This window comes from Nanorana parkeri, unplaced genomic scaffold, assembly GCF_000935625.1.
Source record: "Nanorana parkeri isolate BGI_ZX_2015 unplaced genomic scaffold, ASM93562v1 scaffold2029, whole genome shotgun sequence".
Classification (NCBI taxonomy): domain Eukaryota; kingdom Metazoa; phylum Chordata; class Amphibia; order Anura; family Dicroglossidae; genus Nanorana; species Nanorana parkeri.
The window spans coordinates 31,924-57,285 of record NW_017308297.1 but is presented as its reverse complement, the minus strand read 5'-3'; the positions used below and the strand labels follow the sequence as shown (position 1 = coordinate 57,285).

The 25,362-nt window shown below is 40.7% G+C and overlaps 1 protein-coding gene across 1 annotated transcript in view; it reads left to right on the top strand.

Moving 5' to 3' along the window:
* LOC108800446 (neurexin-2-like) overlaps positions 1-19,238 on the top strand; it is a 149,053-nt gene extending 129,815 nt beyond the window's left edge. The window contains exons 10-14 of the mRNA XM_018572430.1: positions 9,748-9,774; positions 12,246-12,365; positions 14,641-14,676; positions 14,950-15,115; positions 18,944-19,238. Coding sequence (XP_018427932.1) covers positions 9,748-9,774; positions 12,246-12,365; positions 14,641-14,676; positions 14,950-15,115; positions 18,944-19,238 — 644 coding nt within the window. The remainder of the gene's footprint in view (positions 1-9,747; positions 9,775-12,245; positions 12,366-14,640; positions 14,677-14,949; positions 15,116-18,943) is intronic.
* Positions 19,239-25,362: the final 6,124 nt, after the last annotated feature.

Here is a 25,362-nt window from a genome sequence, read left to right as displayed (position 1 = left end):
TGTGTTGGGTTTTTTGTTGGGGAGGGAGGGGAAGCTAAATGTCATTTAAATAGTAATTGCCTTGCCTACAAAATGATGGATTTCTAATTAAGTAGTTTGGTGCCATGATGGAGGATCGGGTATGTGAAATAGGCAAAGTTCAAGATCAGCAATCATCAACTGTAATCAGTGTAAACTGGAGATGGTGTGGTTGATTTTACTAAAGGCAAATAGGCTGTTCACTTTTTGTGCTCACACACTGGACAAAATAGTATCCATAGTTACATAATATTTGAGGTTGAATAAAGACACAGGCCCATCAAGTTCAACCCACTGCGTGTATGCATGTGATTCTGCGTGTGTATGAGTCCCTGTGTGATCTTGTTCTTAAAAGTATCTGTACCCCTGAATGTTACTGTCTGAGGAAATCGTCCAAATGCTTTTTGAAAGATTCAATACTCTCAGCTGAAATCACTGTTTGCGGCAGCGAGTTCCAAACCCTAACTGCTCTAACTGAGAAGAATCCCCTTCGCCCCTTGTGCTGAAATCTTTTCTCCACCATTTTAGGTGGTAGCCTCTAGTTATGGAGTTTACCGTACAACGTTTATTGCTGATGTTGCTATCCCCATTGAACATCTTGTACATAAAAATCATATCCCCACTTAATCTCCTCACTTCCAGCGTGAACATGTTTACATTTCGTAACCTTGTCTCATAGCTTTGGTCCTCCATCCCCTTAATTAGTTTGGTTGCCCTTCTCTGGACTCATTCCAGCTCAAGGACATCCTTTCTGTGTATTGGTGACCAAAACTGGACCGCATACTCCAGATGAGGTCGAACTAGCGATCTATAAAGTGGGGATATGATTGGACATCCTTTCTGTGTATTGGTGACCAAAACTGGACCGCATACTCCAGATGAGGTCGAACTAGCGATCTATAAAGTGGTAAAATTATAGATTTGTCTCTACAGTAAATTCCCTTTTTAATACAAGCCAGAACTCTGCTCGCTTTGTTTGCAGCAGCCTGGCATTGCAAGCTAATTTTCAATCTGTGGTCTACTATGACCTCCAGATCTTTTTCCATTTCTGACTTACCTAGAGGAGTACCCATTAATGTGTATTCCGTTTGCCTATTTTTAACCCCAAAGTGCATTACTTTACATTTATCAACATTAAACCTCATCTGCCATATAGTTGCCCATTCCCCTATTTTATCCAGGTCCTCCTGTAATGTTCTACTGTCTAAGTCCGTGTCTATTACTCTCCCGATTTTAGTATCATCAGCAAACACACAAACATGGCTATTCACGCCCTGCCCAATATCGCTAATAAACAGGTTGAATAGTATGGGGCCTAGCACAGAACCCTGAGGCACACCACTCATGACCCTAGACCAATCTGAAAATGAACCATTTATCGATACTCTCTGGACACGTTCCTGTAGCCAGTTCTCTATCCATGTACACAACATTTCATCTATGCACATAGACCTCAGCTTGTGTAGTAAGCGTTTATGTGGTACTGTGTCAAATGCTTTTGAAAAATCCAAATAAACCACATCCACTGGCCTCCCTCCATCCAGATCTCTACTTACCTCTTCATAGAATGTTACGAGGTTGGTCTAGCATGAACGGTCCTTCCTAAATCCATGCTGATTGTCATTTATTATACCATTATCATGAACAAACTCTACTAAGTAGTCCTTTATCATTCCCTCTAACAGTTTGCATACTATGATGTAAGACTGACTGATCTGTAGTTCCCAGGTTGGCATCTTGACCCGTTTTTGAATATCGGTATTACCGTAGCCTCCGCCAGTCACTTGGTACTCTACCAGTCATTAAGGAGTCCTTGAAAATGATGAATAATGGTCTTGCTATAACCTGGCTGAGTTCTTTAAGTACCTTGGGGTGCAGGTTATCTGGTCCTAAAGCTTTATTGGCATTACGTTTTTCAAGTTTATGTTGAACCCCGGCTATCGTCAGCCACTGAGGTATATTTTGCAACAAGCTACTTGCATTCTTATCTACATAAACATCCCTGGCGGTATTCTCGATTGTGGCTCGGGGTTAATTTTAAGTACAAGAGCGGTAACCCTGAGCCACACTTGGGATTGCGCAAAAGTGTCACTTACCTTGTCCCTGCGAGCCAGCGGTGTCCTCTGCTGTGTTCGCCCGGCCGATGCCGGCATTCGGCTTTCAGTTTCGTTTTCGGGCGCCACCGCGGAGGGCAGGGCTGGCGGGAAATTCCAAAGTGAAAACATGACATTTACACAGAATACACACAATGCAATGTAATCTGCTATAATTACATATATTTATCAAACTTTCACTTCAATTTTGTCTTATTATAATTATTTATTATATTATGATTTCGTGTTTCAAACCTTATCATACCCAGGATGTCTACTGGACTCTTGTTTGGACAGATTTAGGTGAGTTATTCCTAAGATTTACTAAGAATTACAGGCCTACAATATAAAACAACAAATTGCCATGAAAAACAATGTACCGCTTTGGCATGCTAAAATCCTCCATAATCATAGCGCCAGGGAGGTTTAACCCATCCTTTTCCTGAGTGTATACCGAGGAGAAAACAAAATTCAACATCTCGACCCTCTCCCTGTCGTTTGTTACTAATCTCCCATTCTCATCTTTTATTGGGTAAATCTGCTCCTTCCTTACCTTTTTAACTGTTTATATATTGGTAGAATTTTTGGGGGTTCCTTTTACTAACTGTAGCAATATGCTTTTTGCACTCTATTTTAGTTGCCCGAATTTCATGTTTACATCTCTTATTACATTCCTTGTAGTTCTGGAATGCCAAAGCCGTCCCCTCCATCTTATATTTTTTAAATGCCACGCTCCTTCCCTTGATGTGTTGTTTTACTGTTTTATTTAGCCATGCAGGTTAAGTTATTGATGTTTTATTTTTGTTACCTAATGGTATGCACTTGGTGATAGCATTATGTACTGTATTCTTAAAATAATCCCACTTCTGGTCAATGTTCAGTGTGAGAAATAAATTGTCCCATTCGGTGTCGCATACTAGTTGGCGCAGCTTATCAAAGTTTGCCTTCCTGAAGTTTAGTGTTCTTGTAGTTTAGTGTTCTGTACCCAATATTAAAAGTACTCACATTGTGATCACTATTACCCAGTGTCTCCCCAATGGCTATGTCTGCAACTAAGTCCCCATTATTGAAAATTATTAAATCTAATATTACATTTTTCCTAGTCGGGACCTCAACCATTTGATCCATGAAATTGTCCCTCAACAGGTTCAGTAAACGGCCCGCCTTTATCGATTGAGAGGTTCCAGTAGACCAATCGATGCCCGGATAATTAAAGTCACCCATTACAACAACGTTACCCTGCTTCCCAGCTATTTCTATTTGGGAGTGTAGGTGAGCCTCCTCCTCTTCCCCTATATTCGGGGGTTTATAACAAACACCCACAAGTAGTTTACGACTAGCATCAGTCTTCTCTAGTTCTAGCCACAAGGACTCCACGTCGTCACCACTCTCTGCCGTGATGTCATCCCGTATGTGTACAGTTAGATTATTTTTAACATACATGCATACCCCCCCTCCTCCCAACCCTGTCCTTTCTGAACAGGTTGTACCCTTCTATATTGATAGCCCAGTCGTGTGCGTTGTCTAGCCAAGTTTCTGTTCCCACCAGCGAGCAGCATAACTTCGAGTTCCCCCAGCTTTTTAGACTTCTGGCTTTGGTGTACATACATTTGAGTTTGGTGCTAGCAGTGGTTAGATTTTTATTAATTTCTTGCGTCCCACTACTTCTTTTATTACATCTTGGTATTGATGATATATTACTAATTTGTTTAACTTTTTGATTAAGTGGAGCGATTTGCTTTACTATATTGACTGGAGTGAGCCTTCTTTCCCCCCCTGTATTACTGTCTTTTGTATTACTATTACCTTTAGCTATTTGGTTTTATTAATTTTATGTATTTTCTTCCCCCCATTATCTAGTTTAAAAGCTCCTCCAGCCTTTTAACGATTTTCCCCCCAAAAATGCTGCACCTTCCCCATTAAGATGCAGCCCGTCTCAACTGTAGAGCCGGTAACACTTGAATTCACAATCCTGCAATTTGTTCACTTTGGAAGGTAATTTTCCCTTTGCTTAGTGAATGATGTGACTTCTATCATTCAATCATGTGCAAGCAAAAATAGTGTTTCTTATTTCCCTTGCACATGAATGGGTGTTCTTTACCACGGGAATTTTCATCACATTTATCAAGTAAAAAAGCTCTTGCTAATTAATTTTCCTTTAGTTAATCAACATTGGTGTCTGCTATATTTTACCAGTTGGAAGGTATAGGATGTTATGTGTGCAAGGCTACAAATTGTATTATGTTTTGAACCTTCTGACTCCTCCCCCTTTCCTGTACAATTCCCCTGCTGATTTTCACAGCAAAGTTACATAGATGGGCCAAAGAGGCAAAAACAAGAAAATTATTTCATGCAATTTTAAAGTTTTAGGCTTGGTGCTACCCCTCTAATTCTGATGCACTAGGCACTTGGCCTCAACTGACATTATGGTAAATAATACCCCACATGTGCCCACTAAATCCCAATACTGGCATATAGAGATATAGTCAGGAATGTCACCGGCTTTAGCAATTCTAACTATGGCGAGGTATGATTGATTAAGGGGAAACTACAATGGTTTTTGGTAACTGGTACATTTGTTAGTGTTTTTAATCTAAAACATTCTACATGCTTTTTGTCAATAACTGCATAAACTTTTTAATCTGCAAATAAGCATTCAATACAAGAGGGAAATTACCTTGTCACTGCTGTCTACCTGAATACAAATCTCTCTAAAAGTCCAAATATCTTAGAGAGGATAAGGGGTATGTCTCATTTCTCATTGACCTGTTGGTTTAATTTAACCTACTGTTTTGGTCTTTTCATAACACAGGCACTTTAGACTATTAACAACAAACTACATGTATAGTTGTAAATACATAAACATAAATACATTTAATAATATATTCTTAAATGAGAACTATGCTTTTCACTCACCTCATAGTTCTAGCCGACCTGTGACAATGAGATTGTCACAGGTCGGCTTAGTAGATCGCGAGGTGAGTGAACACATACCAGCATTCGCTCACCTCTCGATCCTGTCACAGCTCTCTGCCGTGACAGGGGAGGGGCTGGATTCCACCCTCCCTGCTCCGATCCGCCAGCGCTGACTCGGGGGAGGGGGTGGGTACAGCTGGCTCTGCCTCTAGATAGGCAGAGCCAGCTGTCAGTCACGCAGCTGGGCGGATCCAGACATAATTGTCGGGATCCGCTTCAGCTGCGGCGTCTCAGTATACCGCAAGCTACAGCTCGCGGTATACTGAGCCTAGGGTGACGGGAGGACGCTAGTTTGTGTCCTCCCGTTACCCTAAGGAGAACTATGGGGAAAAGTCTTAACCCCATAGTTCTCTAAGCTCTATATTCTAAATGATTAATTTAATATATAACTGAGTTAGGTGATTTTGAAAAGCAGGGGATAGGAAAGTATGTGATTCTAAAATGAGATCCTATTTGCCACTATACCTTGAAAATTTGTTTAGGTAGAATTGTTCCTGTGCCATTTGTACCATACGATAAAAAAAGACAACAGGATTGAAACTGACCAAAGACATAATCATACTGTGGGACTGCATAATGCAACTGTAAGTGTAGAATAGTTATTAATGAATAGCATGTATTTAGAGTTTTAGAGAAGGCCAATAGAGAAAATCACTGTGTATAGCATACCAAAGAAAAGCTGATGTGGTATAGAGGAACAGCACAGGGCCTACTGATTGACTTGACATTAATTAAAATTGTATTTTTAAGATTTGAAATTTTACTTTATGAAAACCCATTCTCTGAACTGAACTTTTTAAAATTATTGGTGGCATATTTTTTATCACTAGTATGTTTTAATATATTTTCAATATATATTTGTCTCTGTGACTGCTGCTGCACTACCATTCAAGCAAGCTTTACCAGTGGAAGCGTGATTGAGTGATATAACTGTATAATGGTTAGATAATGTTAATTCACAAATGCTGTCAAATATTTGCTTTTCTAAAAACCTTCAGACAAATCTGGTCTGTCAGGCATGGAGTGGACATTTCAGAGTAACATAGTCCAGACCCACTGTACTCTTTAAAAAATAACCATACATAAATACATGACAAATTTTAAATATTTTAATATTCAGGTGAATTACCCATCATTTCTCATAACCATTATAAACATAGTTTTAAAGAAAAGCTGTGCAGATAGAAATATTGGCGCTGATATTGCTGGCCTCCTTTTGGAAATGGTAGTTGCATGGCAATCATGCCAATACACACACTTCGATGCTTTGGGAATCACTTCTCCATAACAAGTAGAAGTCAAGACTGATCTGCACACTTGTTCCAAATAAGTGACAAACAAAGTGCTAAAACGACTAGATGACCCTCACAGTGAGACCTCTCTAGAGCCAGAACCTACTGTGGCCACCCCCTTCCCTGTCTGTCCCCCCAATTAATGCTGGAACAACAGAGAGGGGAGGGGGAATCCCTGTGAGGAATGGTGACCAACTATCTCTCTGCAGGGAGAAAACCGTTGAGCTGAGCGATCAGCCGTGATCGCTCAGCTCATCATATACGGTATAGGGCCAGTGTGTGACAGCTGCAGTCTCCCATGCTAGCTCTGAATATTGGGAAGAGTATATTTTACTCTCCCAATACTTCTCAATAAATCTGAAACTAGTACAGGACTAAGCAAACCCTTTACTTATAAGTACCAGATTTTTCTGGGGGATTTGCCAGCATATCCTGGTAGTGGAGACTGAAGTTAATGTATAATGCCAGATATTTAGCATTGGACTTGTTGGTTGTTTGTTTTTTTCTGCAATGTTTCCTTTGTAAAGGGTTGTTTAGCAATAGCAGCAGCCTCTATTGCTAGAAGTTGTGTACTGGTGGCAAAACAAAGCTTTAGGTGTTGCTATACTCTAGTTTAATCAACATTTTAACGGTGTATAATATATTCGATTGGAAAGGTTAGCAAATAGTTAGCATAATATATATATATATGCTTATATTATGTAGCAACAAAATGTCACTTTCATAGTTTGTTGGTAAATTCAAGGTAATAATCATTGACATTTTGTTTGCTTCTCTAGTTAGGCCTGGTTCACACCTAGGTGGCATTGTGTTTGCTTGTTTGTATGCGCGGGCTCAGCGTGCGGTTATTTGCACTTTGGCACATTTTTACGTGTGTGAAAATGCGTGCACATGAAGATGCGCCTTTTGACTGGCAGCTTAACCACTTGCTGACCGGAGCAATTTCTTACATTTGCACACACATGATAAAATCTGAATTTTTGGCTAGAAAACAGCTTCAGACCCACCAAACAACTATATATTTTCTGAAAGCAGAGGTCCTATAGAATGAAAAGATGCTAGTTGCAATGTTTTATGTTACATGGTATTTGTGCAAATGTTTATCAAACCAGTATTTTTAGGATAAAATACACTAAAATGAAATTTAGTACACAGAAACAGAATATAATACCCAATTTTTCTGTAAAATATAAAAGATGAGGTCACACCGGGTAAATAGATACCAAACATGTCAAGCCTTAAAATTGTGTGCGTGTGTGAAACCGCACAAAACTACGATACCAAAAATTTACCATAGGAAAAGCTTTAAACATTTTAATGCTCATCAGTTTAGTGTTAACAGTGATTGATGGCCCTAGAATTATTGCTCCCATTTGGACGTTTGCGGTGATATGTAACATGTGTGGCACAAGTTTCATTTTTGCACGTATGCGCATCCGATGCGTGTTTGCGTTGTATGTGCATGCATGTGGGGGGCGTGGGACTTTAAAAAAATGTGGGGGGCATTTTTTTATGTTACTTTATTGCTAACAAGCCCCCTATGTAATAGCAAATAGGATGTGACAGGTCCTCTTTATGGAGACATCAGAGGTCTTTCAGACCCCTAATGTCACCTAGAGACTTCAAAGAAGCTGATGAAGCAGATATATGCTTCACCAGCTTCTTCTCCTGGATCTAGAAGCCGGAGAATGTGCACAGTGACACTGGAAGTAATGTAATACACATCACTTCCGGGTCCAGTGATTGGAGGAGAGATCAGCGGCTAGAAGCCTGCTGATCTACTTCCGATCTGTCAGGGGAGACCTGCTGTGCCAGTCCCGGGCCTGCATGGGGGGACAGTGGAGCCCAAGGAAGCTGGTGGTGGTGGAGGACACATAGGGCCACACCGTACAAGCAATCCGAAGCCTGTACAGACGTTGGATCATTTGTATAGAAACAGCAATTGCCTGCTGTTTAAAATGGTATCAAGAGCTGCTGCGGTTCTTGATATAACCACTTCAAGTGGGTGGCGTGTATTTACGTGAGCCCGCTTGAAATGGTTAAGAAACATTATGGTCAATGGACCGATCCACATACAAACATACAAAAATGCACATGAAAAATATGCAACATGCTTCTGCTGTGTGTTTTCTGACATTTCCATTGAAGTCTATGGGGGAAAAACTTGCTTAAAACTGCCAAAAGAAGCCCATGTACTTTTTTCTGTGTTTGGTGTTTTCCTGCTGACGTGTGAACAGGGTTCATTGAAAATCATGGGATTTCATGTCCTGGGCGTTTAAAAGCGCTTTTCCTACTGCTCGAAAATGCCTATGTGTGAACCAGGCCTAACACAAATGTATCTGAAAGTTATTCTTGAGGGAGAAACAAGTGCAAGGCCAAATATTTTGTCTCACAGGGAAGTTGAAAGACTCTTGCCAAACTATCTGTACACTAGTTTTGTCTTGTTCCATCATGACCTTATTTTATCTGCTTTAATAACAGCAACTGCTTTGCAATAACATTACCCAGATGCTTAACTGTCAGGTTATTAGAATCAGGATGATTCTCTTATGCTATTTTATATGACACAGATGACATGAAGAACTGACAAATCTTTGTTCAATCTTCATATATGAAAAATAATATTTACACTTCATGCTATTCCTTCTTCTATAACAAAGAGTGCAAGATCTGGTTCTGCCTCTGTTTTGTCCACATCCCCTTTTCCGTAGCGGTTGACGACATGTGGTGACAACAGCTATCAGCCCAAGAGCAACCCATGTTACTCCTATAAGTAGGAGAACAGGGTTGTGTCTGAAGAACACAGAGGTGGGATTTTAGGTCCTCCCCTAGGCTTTGTGGTTGATTAGTGCATAACAAAAACAGTGCATGGCATGACCTAACCTATCAACCTATGCAATAAGCTTAGAGGACGAATTTGGGACCACTAACTCTCTTGTCTGGCTGTATGGCTGTAGTTTGCTAGGTGGCCATTTCAGGACAGTGTAAAGAGCAAGTCTTGGCATTCATTAATTTGCACAAATGTTATGAAAACCAAAAAAAATCATGAATAAATGAACAATTAAGTTATTTTTTCAAATTGCATAATATATCAATTCAATGAAATGTTTTCTTTTTGTATAGAAATTTGCATCTTACAAATTTGTTTCTGGTACAAGTTGTAAATATTTGGAACCAGGAAGTTATAAAGTCAGTTATTTTTAACAGTTTGTTAGTTGGCAGACTAGTACATAATCAGTATGTGCTAGACTAGAATATGAAATGGCCCCTGAGACACATGTGCGTCCCCGGAACATGTGGGCGCTGAATTGTTCAGTCTGCAGAAACATCTGAAGGATAATCCAAGTTGTCTCTTTCTCTCCCCTCAGACTGTATTCGGATAGTGTGCGGGCCCAGTAAGTCTCAAGCTGTATCTTTGCTCTTAATGCGCTATCTACTGAACCTGTTTTTCTATTTACTTGTCAACTTTACAGTATATATATATCTTTCTCTCAACTCTGTCTATTGTTCTGTAAAGTGCATTCTCTCTGTCCTCCTTCATTGTTTCCTTCTTGCACACCTTAACTCTCAATTTCATTTATAATGTGTCATTTGGATTACATAATTCTACTAATTTTGTTTTAACCTGGACATACAAATGTAAATCATATATGCATAAGCAACAGACTTGAAAATTATCAGTTAATTGATAGTTTCAATAAAATATGCTTTAATGTTTTTTTTTTTTACCCTTTAGTGTTTTTGTTGTTTTCTGACATTCATCTTTCTCTCTCTAATGGCTGGCAACTGTGGGGAAGATATAATGAATTGTTAATACCTGTTCTTAATACCTGCACTTTCCCTGTACTGGGCCTATTTCTAAATGCAGACATGTAAGAACTGCCAGTAATAAAAACATTGTTTAAAAGGTGTGATGAAAACTGTTTAAAAGACATAATAAAAAGTGATTAAAATAGGATTTTTGTACTTACCATAAAATCATTTTCTTTGAGTCTTTGAGGGACATAGAATGGCTTTCACCTTCAGGGTTAAACTGTACAAGATGACTGGACACTGGCACTGGCAAATAATAAAGCTTTAGGCCAGCCCAGGATAACTCCTCTTACTACCAGCACACCACAGTTATGTAACAAAGCAGTACCATGAGCATGATCATAAACACAGAGGGGTGTGACATTTGTACCTCAAACACCCAAAAAATGTATGTAGTGTGTAGTGAGTAAAAAAAAAAAAAAAACATTTTCTTTTTTAGTCATTGAGGGACACATGAAGTGCAAAATCAGTCCAGCTGAGGGGTGGGAAACACAGCAGACAAATGCCCAAGAAAACAATAAAAACTGGGGCTGCCTGCAGCTTAAATAGCCACCTGAAGGACATTTTGCTCAAAGCCGGCTTCAGATGAGGCCTCAACATCCACCTGGCAAATCTTAGAGAATGTGTGAACAGAAGATTAGGTGGAAGCCTTGCAATTCTGAGAAATAGTTGTTAGATGTTGAAAAGCCCAAGATGCACTCTCAAATCTAGTAGAGTGGGCCTTAACAGGAAAAAGTGAAACCCTATCCTTGGGATCATATGCTTGGTTAAGGTCTGTTTGAGTCACCCAGAGATGGTGCAATGAAAAGCTGGTGCACCATTATGGAACCCATCCAGGATGGCAAAAAGAGAATCTGTCTTTTTGAAAGAAGCCGTGGCTGAGAAATGGACTCTTACAGCTTAAACTACATCAAGACAATATAGGGAAATGTCCTTTTAGTGAACTGGAGCAGAGAAAGACATAGAAGAAAAATGTCCTGGTTGCAACACCAGATAATATGCTGGCCTTTTTCTGGACCTCATTTTAATGTGTCTCTTTATCTTGTACAACTTATATTTTATTAAAAAGAACTTCAGTTTGCCAGATCTGTTCCTGCAAATAGCAAATTGAATGCACATGATATATTTCAATCACTTTAACCCCGTTTTTGAGATCCAGTTACCACTAGGAAAACTCTAGTCTCCTCTCACTTCAGACACCTGCTGGGTAAAAAAAAAATCTCCCTGCAAAAGTTGCCAGCCTGTTCTTCTACTTTTTACTTATCTCCCCTTCTTTCTCTGTTAAAGTCCATCTGTACATGGAATTCCCCATCCTAAAACCTAAAGTTTTATCTTACGCCTTATCATTAATCAGTCATATTTTAATGTTATCAAAGCCAGCTGGTAGATTGTATTTAGTGTATAGAAGTAAAAAAAAAAAAACCCAGCATGCTGTTATGAGGATTACTAAAGTGTTCTAGTTACTACAATTGCACAAATAGCCTGCAAATCACAAAATAGTATGCTAAGAATATGTGTAGCCCAACATTCAAAATGTAGTGCATATTTAACAAATGATATACCCATCACAAAAGTCTGAGTAAAAATGATTGCTGAGACCAGACCAGACTTTAAAGATATCAACCAAAATTATTTTTCACCTTGTTTTAAAAATAATTCTCTACAGATGGTAGTTTTCCAGAAACAACAAAATAGTTATTTAGAATACAGGGAAACTGCAGTGTAATAGGTTTCTTCAACTGTTCATAATGCAAATTATAAGAAGCATCACTTACCCTAATATCAAACAAGTTGTAAGAAACAATAGCAGAATAAAATATTATCATTCCCTTTGTTACATTAACATTAGTTGAATCATGAATCCTTAGATAGATAGATAGATAGATAGATAGATAGATAGATAGATAGATGTAAGACAAGAAACAAAACACATAAAACCACCCACCAGATTCTACATGTCATTATGTAGTAGATGCTGGCACACACATAGGTAGAGCTAAAAGCATATTTGTTTTTGCAGATTCTGATTTCACTTCTTTTCTATTCATTGCAGGTAAGGGCCCAGAGACGCTGTTCGCAGGACAAAAGCTAAACGATAATGAATGGCACACAGTTAGAGTACTACGTAGAGGAAAATATCTGCAGCTCAGTGTGGACAATGTCACAGTAGAAGGTATTATTTAAATATTTTTGAAACTAAAACCTTTGCTTTTCAGCGCTGCATATTACCAAATACTAAAGTTTAAATGAGGAAGTTTGCTATTATTATGGTATGCCACAACATACCATAATAATAGCCTAGAAATGTTACATTTTGATAAACTTATTGACCCTCATTTGGGATCTTAGCAGCTTTTAACCCTTGCTTTTTGATCAGGTAGAAAATGAAGATGCTTTGCTTGAAAAAGTTAGTTTTTTAATTTTTTGTTACTATTACAATACACATTAAAGTGACATTAAAGTCAAATCCCCCCCCCCCCCCCCCCCCCCTTATCTTTTTCCTTCCAATCGTTTTTAGCAGTCCCTCCAGCACTTGTGCTGATCTCTGATCCAGTGCAGACTGCTGTCTCTTGCTGTCCCACGGAGTCTGTCCAAGCATGCATGCTCATGGCTGCATGCATTGACTTACACAGTAGCTCTCCTCCTCTCCCCGCCTATGATCTCTACTGCGCATGCTCCTGCATGGCCGCTCGAGAAGCTGCAGCCAGGAGCGAGCAGCGGAGACGGGTAAGTTTTACATATTTGGTAACGTTTGTCAAATGTTTTGCTAGCAGTAGATATACGTAAAACAAATTAAGACTTTAATGTCACTTTAAGCCTTTAAATTAGCACTACAAGTATTGTGCAAAAACATACACACTTCTCCTTTTATATTTACTAACAGTTACTTAGTGCAAGGGCCTACCTAAACAATATGTTCTATTTATATCCAAACAGTACATCTATAGCTGATTATATACTATACAATTTGATTGTACAAACTCCTTTAGATTTACCTAAACAATCCACTTTATTAGTACCAAATCAGGCACACCCTTGCACTACATAGTTAATGGTAAATCTGAAAGAGATTGTACAATCAGATTGTATAGTATATGCCAGCTTAACGAGTATTGTAAAATCAGATTGTAATGTGCGGGGCCAGCTTTACACCTGAACTAATGCAAACATTTCCAAATTAAAATGTGTGAGGTCTTAACAATTGTCAAAATCCAGGGCTGGATCTGTAACACACGGTATGTATTATTGTACCCTGGATCAACATTAACCAGGAAGGCCTATTGTCAAAACTATCTAATAACAAAAGAAACTGAAGGCACCTACGACACTGTTACATTTTATTTTAAAATATGGGTGAATGGTAATTAGCCAAAGAATGAAGATTATATTTGTTAAACCAGGAGTCGACAAACAATATGCATTTCAAGAGTCAGTCTGTCCAATCCAGGAGCCAGCATGATTTTTTTAGGAACCAGCTTAATTGGCCACAAGTAGAGAAACCGTCAGAAGTTTGGTGCCAGCTGTAATTTGTAAGGAGCTCCTGGGATTTCAAAAGTACAGATTTAAGGTTATGTGGGGAAATCTGTGGTATAGTGAGACATTACTAATATTCAATACTAATACTTTAAGTATGATTTACTAAACAAACAGAAGCTATTCACCTAGAAAAGTGAATGGTCACTTTACAAAGTGAATGTTGGTGAATAAGGTAAATTATTCATTTTAATCCCCAATTATGTTTGATGGGAATAAAAAAAACAACTGTATTTTTGCTTGCAAATTAAAAGGGACACGTTTAGCTGTTATAAATAATTAATAATGAATTGCTTATCAAACGTGATGTCCTATCCCTGCTACATCTTACCCTGCTGCCTGTGTGCAGGGTTATATGCAGCTAAACCCTACTACCCTTTAAAAAAAACAGACTGTATGTAAAAGTCTTTAAATTAAATTTGAAAAACTGTAGTTGAAACTGAGAAGAGAAGCCAGACCACAGGCAAATATGCAATAAGAATACACATATAAAACAGACAACAGTGTCTCTGAACTGCTCAAAAGATATGGTAGGTAGGTATGGGTGTAAATAAAGTTCAAATCTTACCAGTGCTGCTCTCACTAAAGGGAAAAATGGATGCTCCCCTGAACATGTGGGGAAGATGGTAGCTGGGCTTCTTTGAATGTTTCCTCTTGCTGAGAGTGAGGAAATAGGGAAAGTATGGAGCATTGTAAGGTTAGCAAACACTGCTTTCACAGGTTTGGATGCATTTATACAAGGTAATGCAGTGCCACTAGGTGGAGCCCAAAACAAAGTTAGCAGTAATAACAAAAAACATTGTAAAAAATCTGCCTGGTATAATCGGATACCACTATTTGCGTTCTCAGTTGATAAAAGTAAGGTCAGTTCAGAAACGGGTATTAAGAGCAGATTGGTTTCTTCTTTTCTACAGATTTTGACTTCACCTTTGCAGGCTTTCTCATTCTTGGTAGGGAAGTTTTGTTGACAAGACCCAGTGGGCACTTGTTTCTTTATGAATGGCAGTCTTTACAAGAACAACATCACCAGGTTTCAAATTGGATCTAGGAAGTTTACCGCCTAATCCATGTCTGCAAAGTGAAGATGTACTGTTTCTTCCACCTGTCAAAGAAGGTGTTTGCAATACTTTACACTAGAGCAAATATAATTTCTTGGTTTTGAACCCTAAAAGGAGCACTGACTACCCTAGTTTACTTACTAAGGAGAGGTTTTCCGCTTCCAGAGGGGGTGGTGGCAACTCTTGAAGTGGAGATAAGAGTTGCCAGCTGTGGGTTTGGCGTGGTCGAAACACCACGCCATCCTGAAAGAGGGACTACTACCACCACCACTCCACCCCATCCTCTTGACCACCACCGGACGATTACAAGCGAATACTCACCCAGCCTCAGGTGAGTACAACTCTTACGCCTACACCTCACTCTACCACATTTATTGCGCTAGGTAGTGGCGCTTCCGTCTCCAATTTTTGTTTCCCTAAGTAAAAAGAAATCCTCTTGGTCAGTGGTTCTCAACCTGTGTAACCTCAGGACCCACATTTGTCCTTGGTCATTAAGTCATGACCCAAGTCGCACTGCACTGGAACACCCGGCATTGTGGTACCACGTGTTCCGATGCAGCCGATCAAATTGTGGGTGGGAGGTGCATTTGACGTGCCATTCAAATGAATGGCAATGCAACACACCTACCACATCAGAACGGGACTGTACGATTAATGCACTGTACTAGTGTGAACAGGCCCTCAAAAACACTGACAAACACACACAAGCACAGACATATTCTCACACACACACACACTCCGAAAAAAAGTTATATGTTTAAGATCCACTTAGTCTTTCTATCTTATGAGAACTGGAGTGGATCCTTAGCCTGGGGTCCAGTGTGGGCTGCTGTGCTGCGATGGAGCCCCATCCATATGTGCATTGCTTGTACAGCTCCCTAGCGTGCGCTGTAGAGGTGCCGGGAGCCAGAATGTGACGTCACTCTGGTCCAGGCACCTCTACAGGACATGGGAGGGAGCTGTAGGCAATGCACGTATGGATGGAGCTCCGTCGCTGCCATAACCCCAGCCCACCCCACTTCAAGCTGACACTCGGTGCCGGGCAGCATATTTTGAATGGCTGCTTGGCACGAGAACTGATAGTGCTGCTCTAGGGGAGGCTGAGGAGCCTCTCACCTAGAAAAGGGGAAAGCGTGCCGCGACCCACTGAACATGGGGTCGCGACCCACTTTTGGGTCATGACCCATCAGTTGAGAGCCAAGGCTCTAGGTCATTTAACACTTGAGTTAAAGTTCTGGCATTGATGATGGCTGAGACATGTGCCACATAGGTTTATAGACTCATAAGTGAGACCTGTATTTCCCACTTTTAGTAAAATGGAATAAAGGATTTTGCAAACCATGCCAATCATTCTTTCCCAGGCACATTTCATATGAGAACAGTGAGGCAGGTTGAAAGTCCATGTACAGTCCTGATCACTCCCTTATCTCTCCACACTTTTGGTACAAATATTTGTAGTGATTTGCATCTGTCCAAACTGACTTGTTTTGCGGGGCTTCAGTTAGCAATGAAAACATCTGGGGGCATTTATGAAAGTTGAAGCTAATCTGTATTTAATGTGTCTCCCTTAGGAGCAGTCTGTTCTGTGTTATAAAAGAATGCAGAGCATGTAAGCAATGTTATTCTTTGAGGTGACTTGCAGGAAAACCTCTTGTAGTGTGGCATCCTGGGTACCCGCATTCGTATCTGTTTGTGCACCTCGTTTGAAGTACGGCCCCATTGATTTCAGGCCTCATTGCTCTATTTGTTTTAGGTGTTGGTGAACTCTTGCAACTGATACCAGGATATGGTCAGATGATATCTATGATCAGGGATATGATTGCATTCAATTACAGCTGGAAATGACAGGAAAGGAAAGGCATGTTTGTCCATCTATGGATTCAACTTGGTAGCCAGGTGCTGTCCTCCCTGCCGTTTCCACAATTTATGCACACATTTTTGGTGAGCAAAGAGCATTGGGTCCCTTATTACTGAAGGAGTCAAAGAAACTTAAACAGGCCAAGTATTTGTTACTTTGGTCATCTAGAATTATAGAAGGCTTACTGGTTTTATAATTTTTTTTATGTTTTGGATGGGATGAGGAAAGGTCAGGTTTTACTGATATATGGGGCTATGTTAGAGAGATTTGCCCTCATTTCCGGTCCTGTTTTTACCAGACAGGAAGTGAAAAAATATTTCCAAAGGAGTCTCCAAATGCGGTAACCTTACTAATCCTTCCCACTCTATCCAAAACTAAAAATAGGATTGTTGTTTTACCTATAAAATTCTCCTAATGGAGTACAGGACACAGTATGGTATTCAGGAATGTAGGATTATGCTGCCTCTTCAGGAGACTGGACACTGGCAAAGCAAATTTGTTAGGGCAGTCTCGCAAAACCCCTCTCACTCACAGCAAGTTTCATGTTTTGTATCCAAACAACAGTAGAAATGGATCATAAGAACAGATGGACAGGAACTGTGTTCTGTAATGTACTCCAATAAAACCTAAAAAAACACCTTCTTTTGATACGTTCTCTAATAAAATAATTTTACAGATAAAACAAAAACCCTATTTTCTTACATTACAGGACATCAGATTTTATTTAGGAATGTGGGGATGTCCCCAAGCAATTAACTAGAGGGATAGGCAACATAAAGGGCTTGAGAGAAGCTCGCAAAATCACCTGAAGGACATTAGCACCAAAGCTGGCATCAGAGGAAACCTGAATATCTACATGGCAAAAATAAACAGAGGACCACTTAGCAGCCTGGAATATCTAAGAAACAGATGCCTGATAGGAAGCACAAGTGTGCGCTTTGATAGGAGAAGGTGAACCCGTGCCTTTAAGCCCATAAGCTTGAATGATTAATTGTGTAATCCACCTGTGGAGCAAGAAACAGGTTGTCTTTTGAGGGGACCCTCAGGAACGACAAACAGAGTTGGTTTGTTTGAATGAAGCTTTAGTTGAGAAGTAGGTTCCAACAACATGCGCCACATCTAGACAGTGGATGGATACCTCCTCGGGACTGCCAGGAGCAGGGCAATGTTCTGGTTAAGGCAGAAGAGAGAAACCATCTTGGGAAGAAAGGAGACTTTTGTCCTCAAAACAATCTTGTCTCTATGCTGTAAAAGGAAAGGTTTCTTACAGGTCTAGGCTGACAGCTGAGAGACATAGTGTACAGACATGATGGTAACAAGAAAGGTGACCTTGTGGGTGAGAATCCACAGGAGAATATCCCTGATGGCCTCAAAGGGTGGTTTCTGGTGAGTCGACAGAACCAGGTTTCAATCGCATGATGATTTGAAGGGGAATGAAGAGGTGGAGCAATCTAAGCAATATCCTGTAAAGGGGTTTTCGCTATGGCGTGAAAAACTAGCTTTTGAAAAAGAATCACAAGGGCTTGGATCTGGCCCTTGATCGTGTTTGAGGACTGTAATCTAGACCTGATTAGAGAAAAGACAGAATCTTTTCCCATGGAGTACTTCCTGGGATGGAAATGCCTTGCCTCGCACCGCAAGAAATACTCTTTCCAGGTATAATAGTAGACCTTAAAAGAGGTTGACTTCCTGGTTTTTAAAAGCAATGGGCTAACTAAAGTGCATAAACCCCTATCCTTGGGGACTTAGCACAACAGGCTGTTAAAGCCAGCAACTGTGAAGAAGGGGTAAACCAGCACCTGTGACAGACGATTCAGATGATGTGAGGGGGCCACAGATAATTTTCTAAGAGACTCATGTATGCTAAAAGCACCATGTCTGCCAGTATATTGTGAGGAGAATTACCAGAATGCCCCATTTCAATCCTGAGTAACAGATGAAGAAAGAGCTTTAGATAAAGAAAGAAAGGCGTAGATTAAACTAAACCGATCCCAAGGAGTCACCAGAGTCGCTGCTAGTGCCGGGGGGTCCCTGGAAATAAACACAAACCTTTTCAGTTTGTTGATGAAGCCAGGAGGTCCATGTCCAACATCCCCTATCCATGACAGAGGTCTATAAACACCTCCCAGGTGAAAAGATCACTTTCCAGAGTCCAGACATTGATGACTGAAAAAGTCCATTTGCCAATTTTCCATACCTGGAATACGGACTTTGGATTGTGCTGTTATGTAAAGTTCCAGCCAAGTCAGAATCTGATCTCCCTCTTTTTGAGCTGTGAGACTTCTGGCTCCCCCTTTGTAGTCGATGTAAACCACTGCTGTGGTGTTGTCCAGATGCCCCCTTAGTTGAGGGGTCCCACACTGATTTGGATAACCAAAGAAAGCTCAAGAATGTTGTTCAGGAGACAAGCCTCTCCAGTGACCATGTCATTTGGCTGAGAGAGTCCAAGTCTAAGACTCCTCCCCAGCCCGACACGCCAGAATCCATCGTTATGTGCTTCCAGCAGAGTGGTAGGTATGACTTCCCCAACTCCAGCAGTGGGTCTTGGAATGTAGGTAAATTTGTGTTGGTTCAGAGACTGAGACTTCTTGTCTAATGCAGCCAGAATGTTGAGTTGAACAGTCTGGAGTGAAATTAAGTGTAAGGTACCACCTCAACAGAGTCTACCATTAAGCCCAGAACCCTCATACAGATGTGGAAGGATGGTTGGCCCCTGGACTGAAGTGTCCTAATGTAGGAGTGTTTGAATCTTTTCCTGTGGAAGGAAAATTCTGGGCAGGGAGGTGTTTAGTGGAAGGCCAAATACTCTGTGATGAGTTGGTTCCAGTCCACTTGAACCTCTGCAGGATTTGCATAGTTTGTTGGATATTGACTGTGATGACTGTTCCCTCAGTAGAAGGTCATCCAGGTAACCACTATAGATATTTTCCATTAAAAAAGTTGAGCAAGTACAGGGGCCAGTATCTTGGTGAAAATCTGTGGTGCCATGGACAGACCAAATGTGATAGCAACAAATTGGTAGTGTTGTGTGCCCAACGGAAAGTGCAAGTAGCGTTGATGTGTGTGCTAGATATGGACATGCAAGAAATTCTAAAGTAATAGACATGTGCGATTCATTTTGTTCCAAAATGACATTCACATGAATTTCTGCACATTTAGATATTTGGATGCATCCAAATTTCTGAATAACAGAAATAAGTTATCTGAATGTTTGAAATTCGGATACATACGAATGTAATTCAGAACAAAACAGAGAAGCGCTATGTATGTGTCATTTACAGCTCTCCACTTCTCTGCACTTTCCTGACATTCTGAACGTATCGGAATTATATTATAGAACATAAACAAAGAAAAAAGCTCAAATCTGTGTGTTATTCTGTTCTCAGCTTCTTTGCTACATTTGGACTGTATCCCGAATGTAAACAAAGAAGCTGACAGCTGTCACAGAATGCATAAAAGTGTTTAACTTTTCAAATAAACAATATTTTTTTTTTACAAACAGCATGGGATTCCCCTCCCCTATTCATATAAGACCCTTTAGGTCTGTAGGTATAAATGTTAGTAGGGACCCTGATGGACCCTGATGTAAAAAAAAACAAAAAACAAACAGCATGCAGTTCCCCTGACAATGAATACAAAATCCTTTAGGTCTGGTAGGAATTTTAAGGAGAACCCAACACCAAAAAAGGGGTCCCCCCTAAAATCTCATACCAGACCCTCAATCTGGGCAGCAACCTGGGTGGGCAGGAAAGGGGGGGGGACAAGCGAGCAGCCCCTTCTTCCTGCACCATGCCAGACCATATGCCCTCAGCATTGGGAGGGTGCTTTTCCAGGGGGGGACTCCCTGGAAAAGCACCTTTTCCCCATGCGGATGGGGGTAAGGGCCTCTTCCCCCACAATGCTGACCCGGTGGTTGTGGGGGGTCTGTGGGCAGGGGGCTCTCAACATCTGGGTACCCGCTTTCATAAAGGGGGCTCCCAGATGCCGCCCCCCTTGTGAATGAGCAAGGTGTACTTGTACCCCTACACATTTAATAAAGGGTTAAAGAAAATATAAATAAATACACAACACCTTAGAAAAAAAATTATTTATTTAAACAAAAACCCAAGTTTTCGACAATTTCTTTATTTAAGAAAAAAACTGTCCCACAATGTCAATTCAGCAACAATCAGGTCCTCCAGCAATGTAATCCAAAGTCACCCACAAAAACAAAAGAAACAATTGCAAACAATGCATTGTGGGCAGAAATAAACAAAGCCTGCTATTGGCTATTTCAAATTGAAATAGCCAATAGCAGGCTGGCTAATGCTCGCTGTGTTTTGTTTTTTTTAACCTCAGGTCCCCCCTAACATTCCTACTAGACCAAAGGGGTCTGGCATGAATAGGGGAGGGGAACCCCACGCGGTTTTTTTTTAAATTGTTTCTGTGAATTGTCAAAAGTTTAAAAAAAAACAAAGTAAACATTTAATGTCACTTTTCTTCAACAAATTTGTGTTCCTAATTATCATTTAACTCATCCTAAATAACAAAAATGAAGATTAATCTGCAACAAATTGACTTTAAGGCCCCAATCCCGAAAAACAAAATAAGGAAACAGCTGAAGCAAAACAAAACTAGCCTAACATTTTTTTTGCCAGCGCACATATCTAGTAGGTAAGCAATGACTGATCTGGTAGATTCCACCTTACATTTTTGAAACAAAGGAAGGTGCTTAGAAACTTCAGATCCAGGATGGGCTGAGTGCTGCTGTTGAGCTTTGGGACCATGAACGGGTTTCAGTAAAACCCCTGAAACTTTTCCTCTTCTGAGAAAAAAACACTACTCTATAAGAATGGAGCTGAGCCAGAACAGAGATCTGCTAGCCTTTGCTGGGATGCTGGGAGGTTTGACAACTAGGAAGGGTGGGTGAAGAGGGTAAAACTGTAACCTATAGCCCCTGGTGAATATATTCCGTACTTTAAATAACTAGAAAGTCCTGGGTCCAGGTATCAGCAAAGGTCTCCAAACCCCCCCCCCCCCATGAGCCGGGGGGGGGGTTCCTTCCCAAACCCCCCCCCCCCCATGAGCAGGTGGAGGTGTTCCTTCATTGTAGGACTTGGCCACAGGCTTAGAGGATTTTGGAGTCCGTGGCTTGCAACAGAACTGGGTCCTACATCCATCCGCTCGTCCCGCATGACTTTCTGGGTAAACCTGTTCTGGGTAGAACAAAAGAGGTTTCTCCCCTGAAATGCATATTCACTTGTGTTTGGCTAAAAATCTGGAGAGCAACGTCAAAGCCCATCTGACTGTTTCATGTTCAACAGGAATAAACAAATTCATGTATTGGCCAGGTGATTCTGTACCTCTGAAATACACACAACTGTCAAATCCAGTAAATATTGATGAGCGCATTCAAAAATTGCATAACCCGCCCTCATTGGGGTACACCCTCTTGTTCTCCCTTGTCTTTGGATGCATGTCACCACTGTTGAACCGTTATCCAGATGAAGAAGTACTCTCCAACCTATCAACAGGGGGGTTGTCAGAATGTTTATACTGCTCTGATATACAGTCTTATGTTTATGGAAACAAATTAGAATCTATAGTTAAGGAGATTCCCAATGTATTTCCATAAATCAAAATTTACGCTAGTTCTTTTATTTGTGCTGACTTCGAAGACAAGAGGAATACCAAAGTATACAAAATATAGATATTTATTTATCAAAAATCAGTGCAAAAATAATAATAAAATATAATTGATAACAAACAAAGAATATGGATCAGATAATAACAATTAATTTGATATCACAGGTAATGCATAAAAATGTTACTACTGGATATTGTTAGAAATATAAATGTAACCAAGATAAAATGACTTTTTAAATGTAATTGGTATCTTCTCAGTATCTCACAGAATAAGAAAACAAAAGGCTCAGAATTGACATGTGACTTCTCTCAGCACAGATATTCACCAACTCAAACTTTTAACAGCGCATGGGCGATATTTATCCCATCATGCACAGGGCTGGCGAAAAGCCCAGACCAGTCAAAGTAGAGAAAAATTACCACCACTTTAATTAAATATATATCAGACTAGACCATTGACTAGAAACTGAAATCAGTTTCCTGGAGATTATACAAATGTATATAACAAAAGTATATAATTATCTCCCCAAATTGAAAGACACAATTTTTACTGCAGTTAAAAATTATCTCAAATCAATTTAGATTCTACAAGAACTCAATGGTTTACCCAAATATATATATGTGGCTAATGAATTGCCTAATATACAGATATAAAGTATACTTTTTCAGCAATTTAAATTTAGTTGTTTTGAAATAAGTCAGCAGTCAATGCTCAGCAACCAGGGATAGTCAGGTTCTCTTTAGTTCAGTTTCCTTGGACAGCCGTCCTCAGCTTCTGACCTATACCCTTGGAATGTATTTGCTTACTGCCTTGTCTTGTTCGACTCTCTCTGATGATGGAATCTTCCCCCTGGGAACCTACTCCCCTCAGTGGCGTAACCAGAGTTATGGGCACCCGGGGCAGACATTTGATCTCCTTACTGTGGATAAATAATTGTTTATGCGGATTGGGCTTGTGGGTGGGGCTTGTATATGGGCAGAGCATAATGGGGCCCCATAATCTCCCATTGCCTGGGGCCTCATGTGTTGTCAGTCTGCCCCTGGTTAGGATGCTGTGTGGCTTCTGCTGCCTAGCATCCTTTGATCACTAGGATGCAGTTGGCTATTGCTCCCTAGTATTCTTTGGTTGCTATGACATTGGTGGATATTGCCACCCAGCATTTTTTGGATGCTAGGACACATGTGTCTATTGCAGCATAGTATCCTTTGGTTGCTAGGATGCAGTGGCTTCTGCTGCCTAGTTCTTAGGACACAACATTTACTGATCTTTATGTCTTTCGGTGTGCATGGGCCAATAGAAAACAATATACCTGTGATCAGTTCTGTAAAAAAAGCTGTACTGATGAAAACCAAGCATTTTGTTTACCCCCATGTGCATGAGCGCTTAATTGCAGAATTTTTCCTTTACATAAAAATTTAATTCACTTGCATATTCCCCTGAGGACGTCTTTTGATGACGAAACATGTAGGGGCGGGCCTATCTCGACACCATACCAAACGGATTACCTTGTAATATCAGACCGGCCGGCTGTGAATCTTTTAAATCTATTGTCTAATAAACTGTTTTAAACTGCTACACGATGAAGGACTTTCTTTTTCTATGATTGGATGGATTTCATATACTTTGGAGATCTATGGTAAAGTTTTTGCTTCACCGAGGACGCCGCAATATTGTGCCACACCAGACAAAACGTTTTGGGCTGTTTGCTGCAGCCAAAAGAGTTCGGTGAGTACGCACTCTGAAGGGGTGGACGAGTGGACACAAATACGATCCTCAGCAAGCTTCATTTACGGTCTAGGCATCTGGAGGCTGCATAAATTGCACTTTAATGGATAAACGTTTACACAGGGATATGTGTTTGCACTGAGATCACTTGAATATATGGATTGATCACTATGTGATATACATTTATTTATTTTTCTATCACTCATTTACATTTTTTTTTACTCATTGCACTGAAGTGGATATTTGCACAGATATCTTTATATTATTGATTATCTAATAGAGATCAAGTTGTTCTATTTAATCACTTTATTGTTGTATTGCAACATACACACATTTATCAAGTAGCAGTTGCTTTGAGCATTGAGCAGTTGCTCAATAAATCAGAGTTTGTTTACCCTACACTCGTGTCTTGGGGAAACTGAGAGCTACAGATCAGCGGGTTGCAATATCTCCTCAGCAAGGAAGAATACAGCGACGGACATACTTATACTGAGTACCGAGGTCTGTCACATTGGTGGCAAGCGGTGGGATGCTCTTCCTTGCCTAAGGGGACATTAAAACCACCACCGGGACACTGCCTTCATCATCGGATGAGAGGCCGTCAAGCCGTGAATGGAACAGCAGTACGACAAGCTCAAGAGGTCCACGTTAAAGAACTTACTGGAAGTTGCCAGCAACAAGCCCAAAGGCGCTATCCTTGCCGAGCTGGTGGAGGACGACCGGGTGAGCAATGTCCGTTCAGAGGCGTCTGACTTCCAGAGAGAGGTGCAGTGGCGTTTGGCCCTATATGGGACCAACCCCCCGGCAGATGTGATCTCCACTGTACTGCCCGAGACAACCAGGTTGAGAGTGGCTGAACTGCAGCAGCAGTCCGGGGGAGCATCCCTATCCCATTCGCCATCCCCAAAAAGAAATTGCCCTATGCTGCCTTCAAGGCCTTTGTGGAGGGGGATGGAGACATTGATGGTTTCCTCCAGGATTTTGAGAGACAATGCATCCTGCAGGACATTGACACCACAGACTGGGTCACTATCCTGGCAGGCAGAAAAAGCGTTCCGGGTCGTGGCGGATGAAGAGTGTACAATCTATGAGAGAGTGAAGGAACAGCTGCTTGCCCGCTACGCCTTAACCCCTGAAGCATATCGAGTCAAGTTCAGGAGCCTGCGAAAAGGGGACAAGGACACTTACACGGAGTGGGGGCACCGGCTACATCATGCAGTGAAAGGCTGGATTCAAGGCTGTCAGGCGACCACCGTAGAGCAGGTGACGCAGCTCTTTTTATTGGAGCAATTTTATAACTTCACCAGAGGTGCGTAACTGGGTCCGGGACCGGAGACCACTCACCCTGGCGGAAGCTACCAGACTCGCA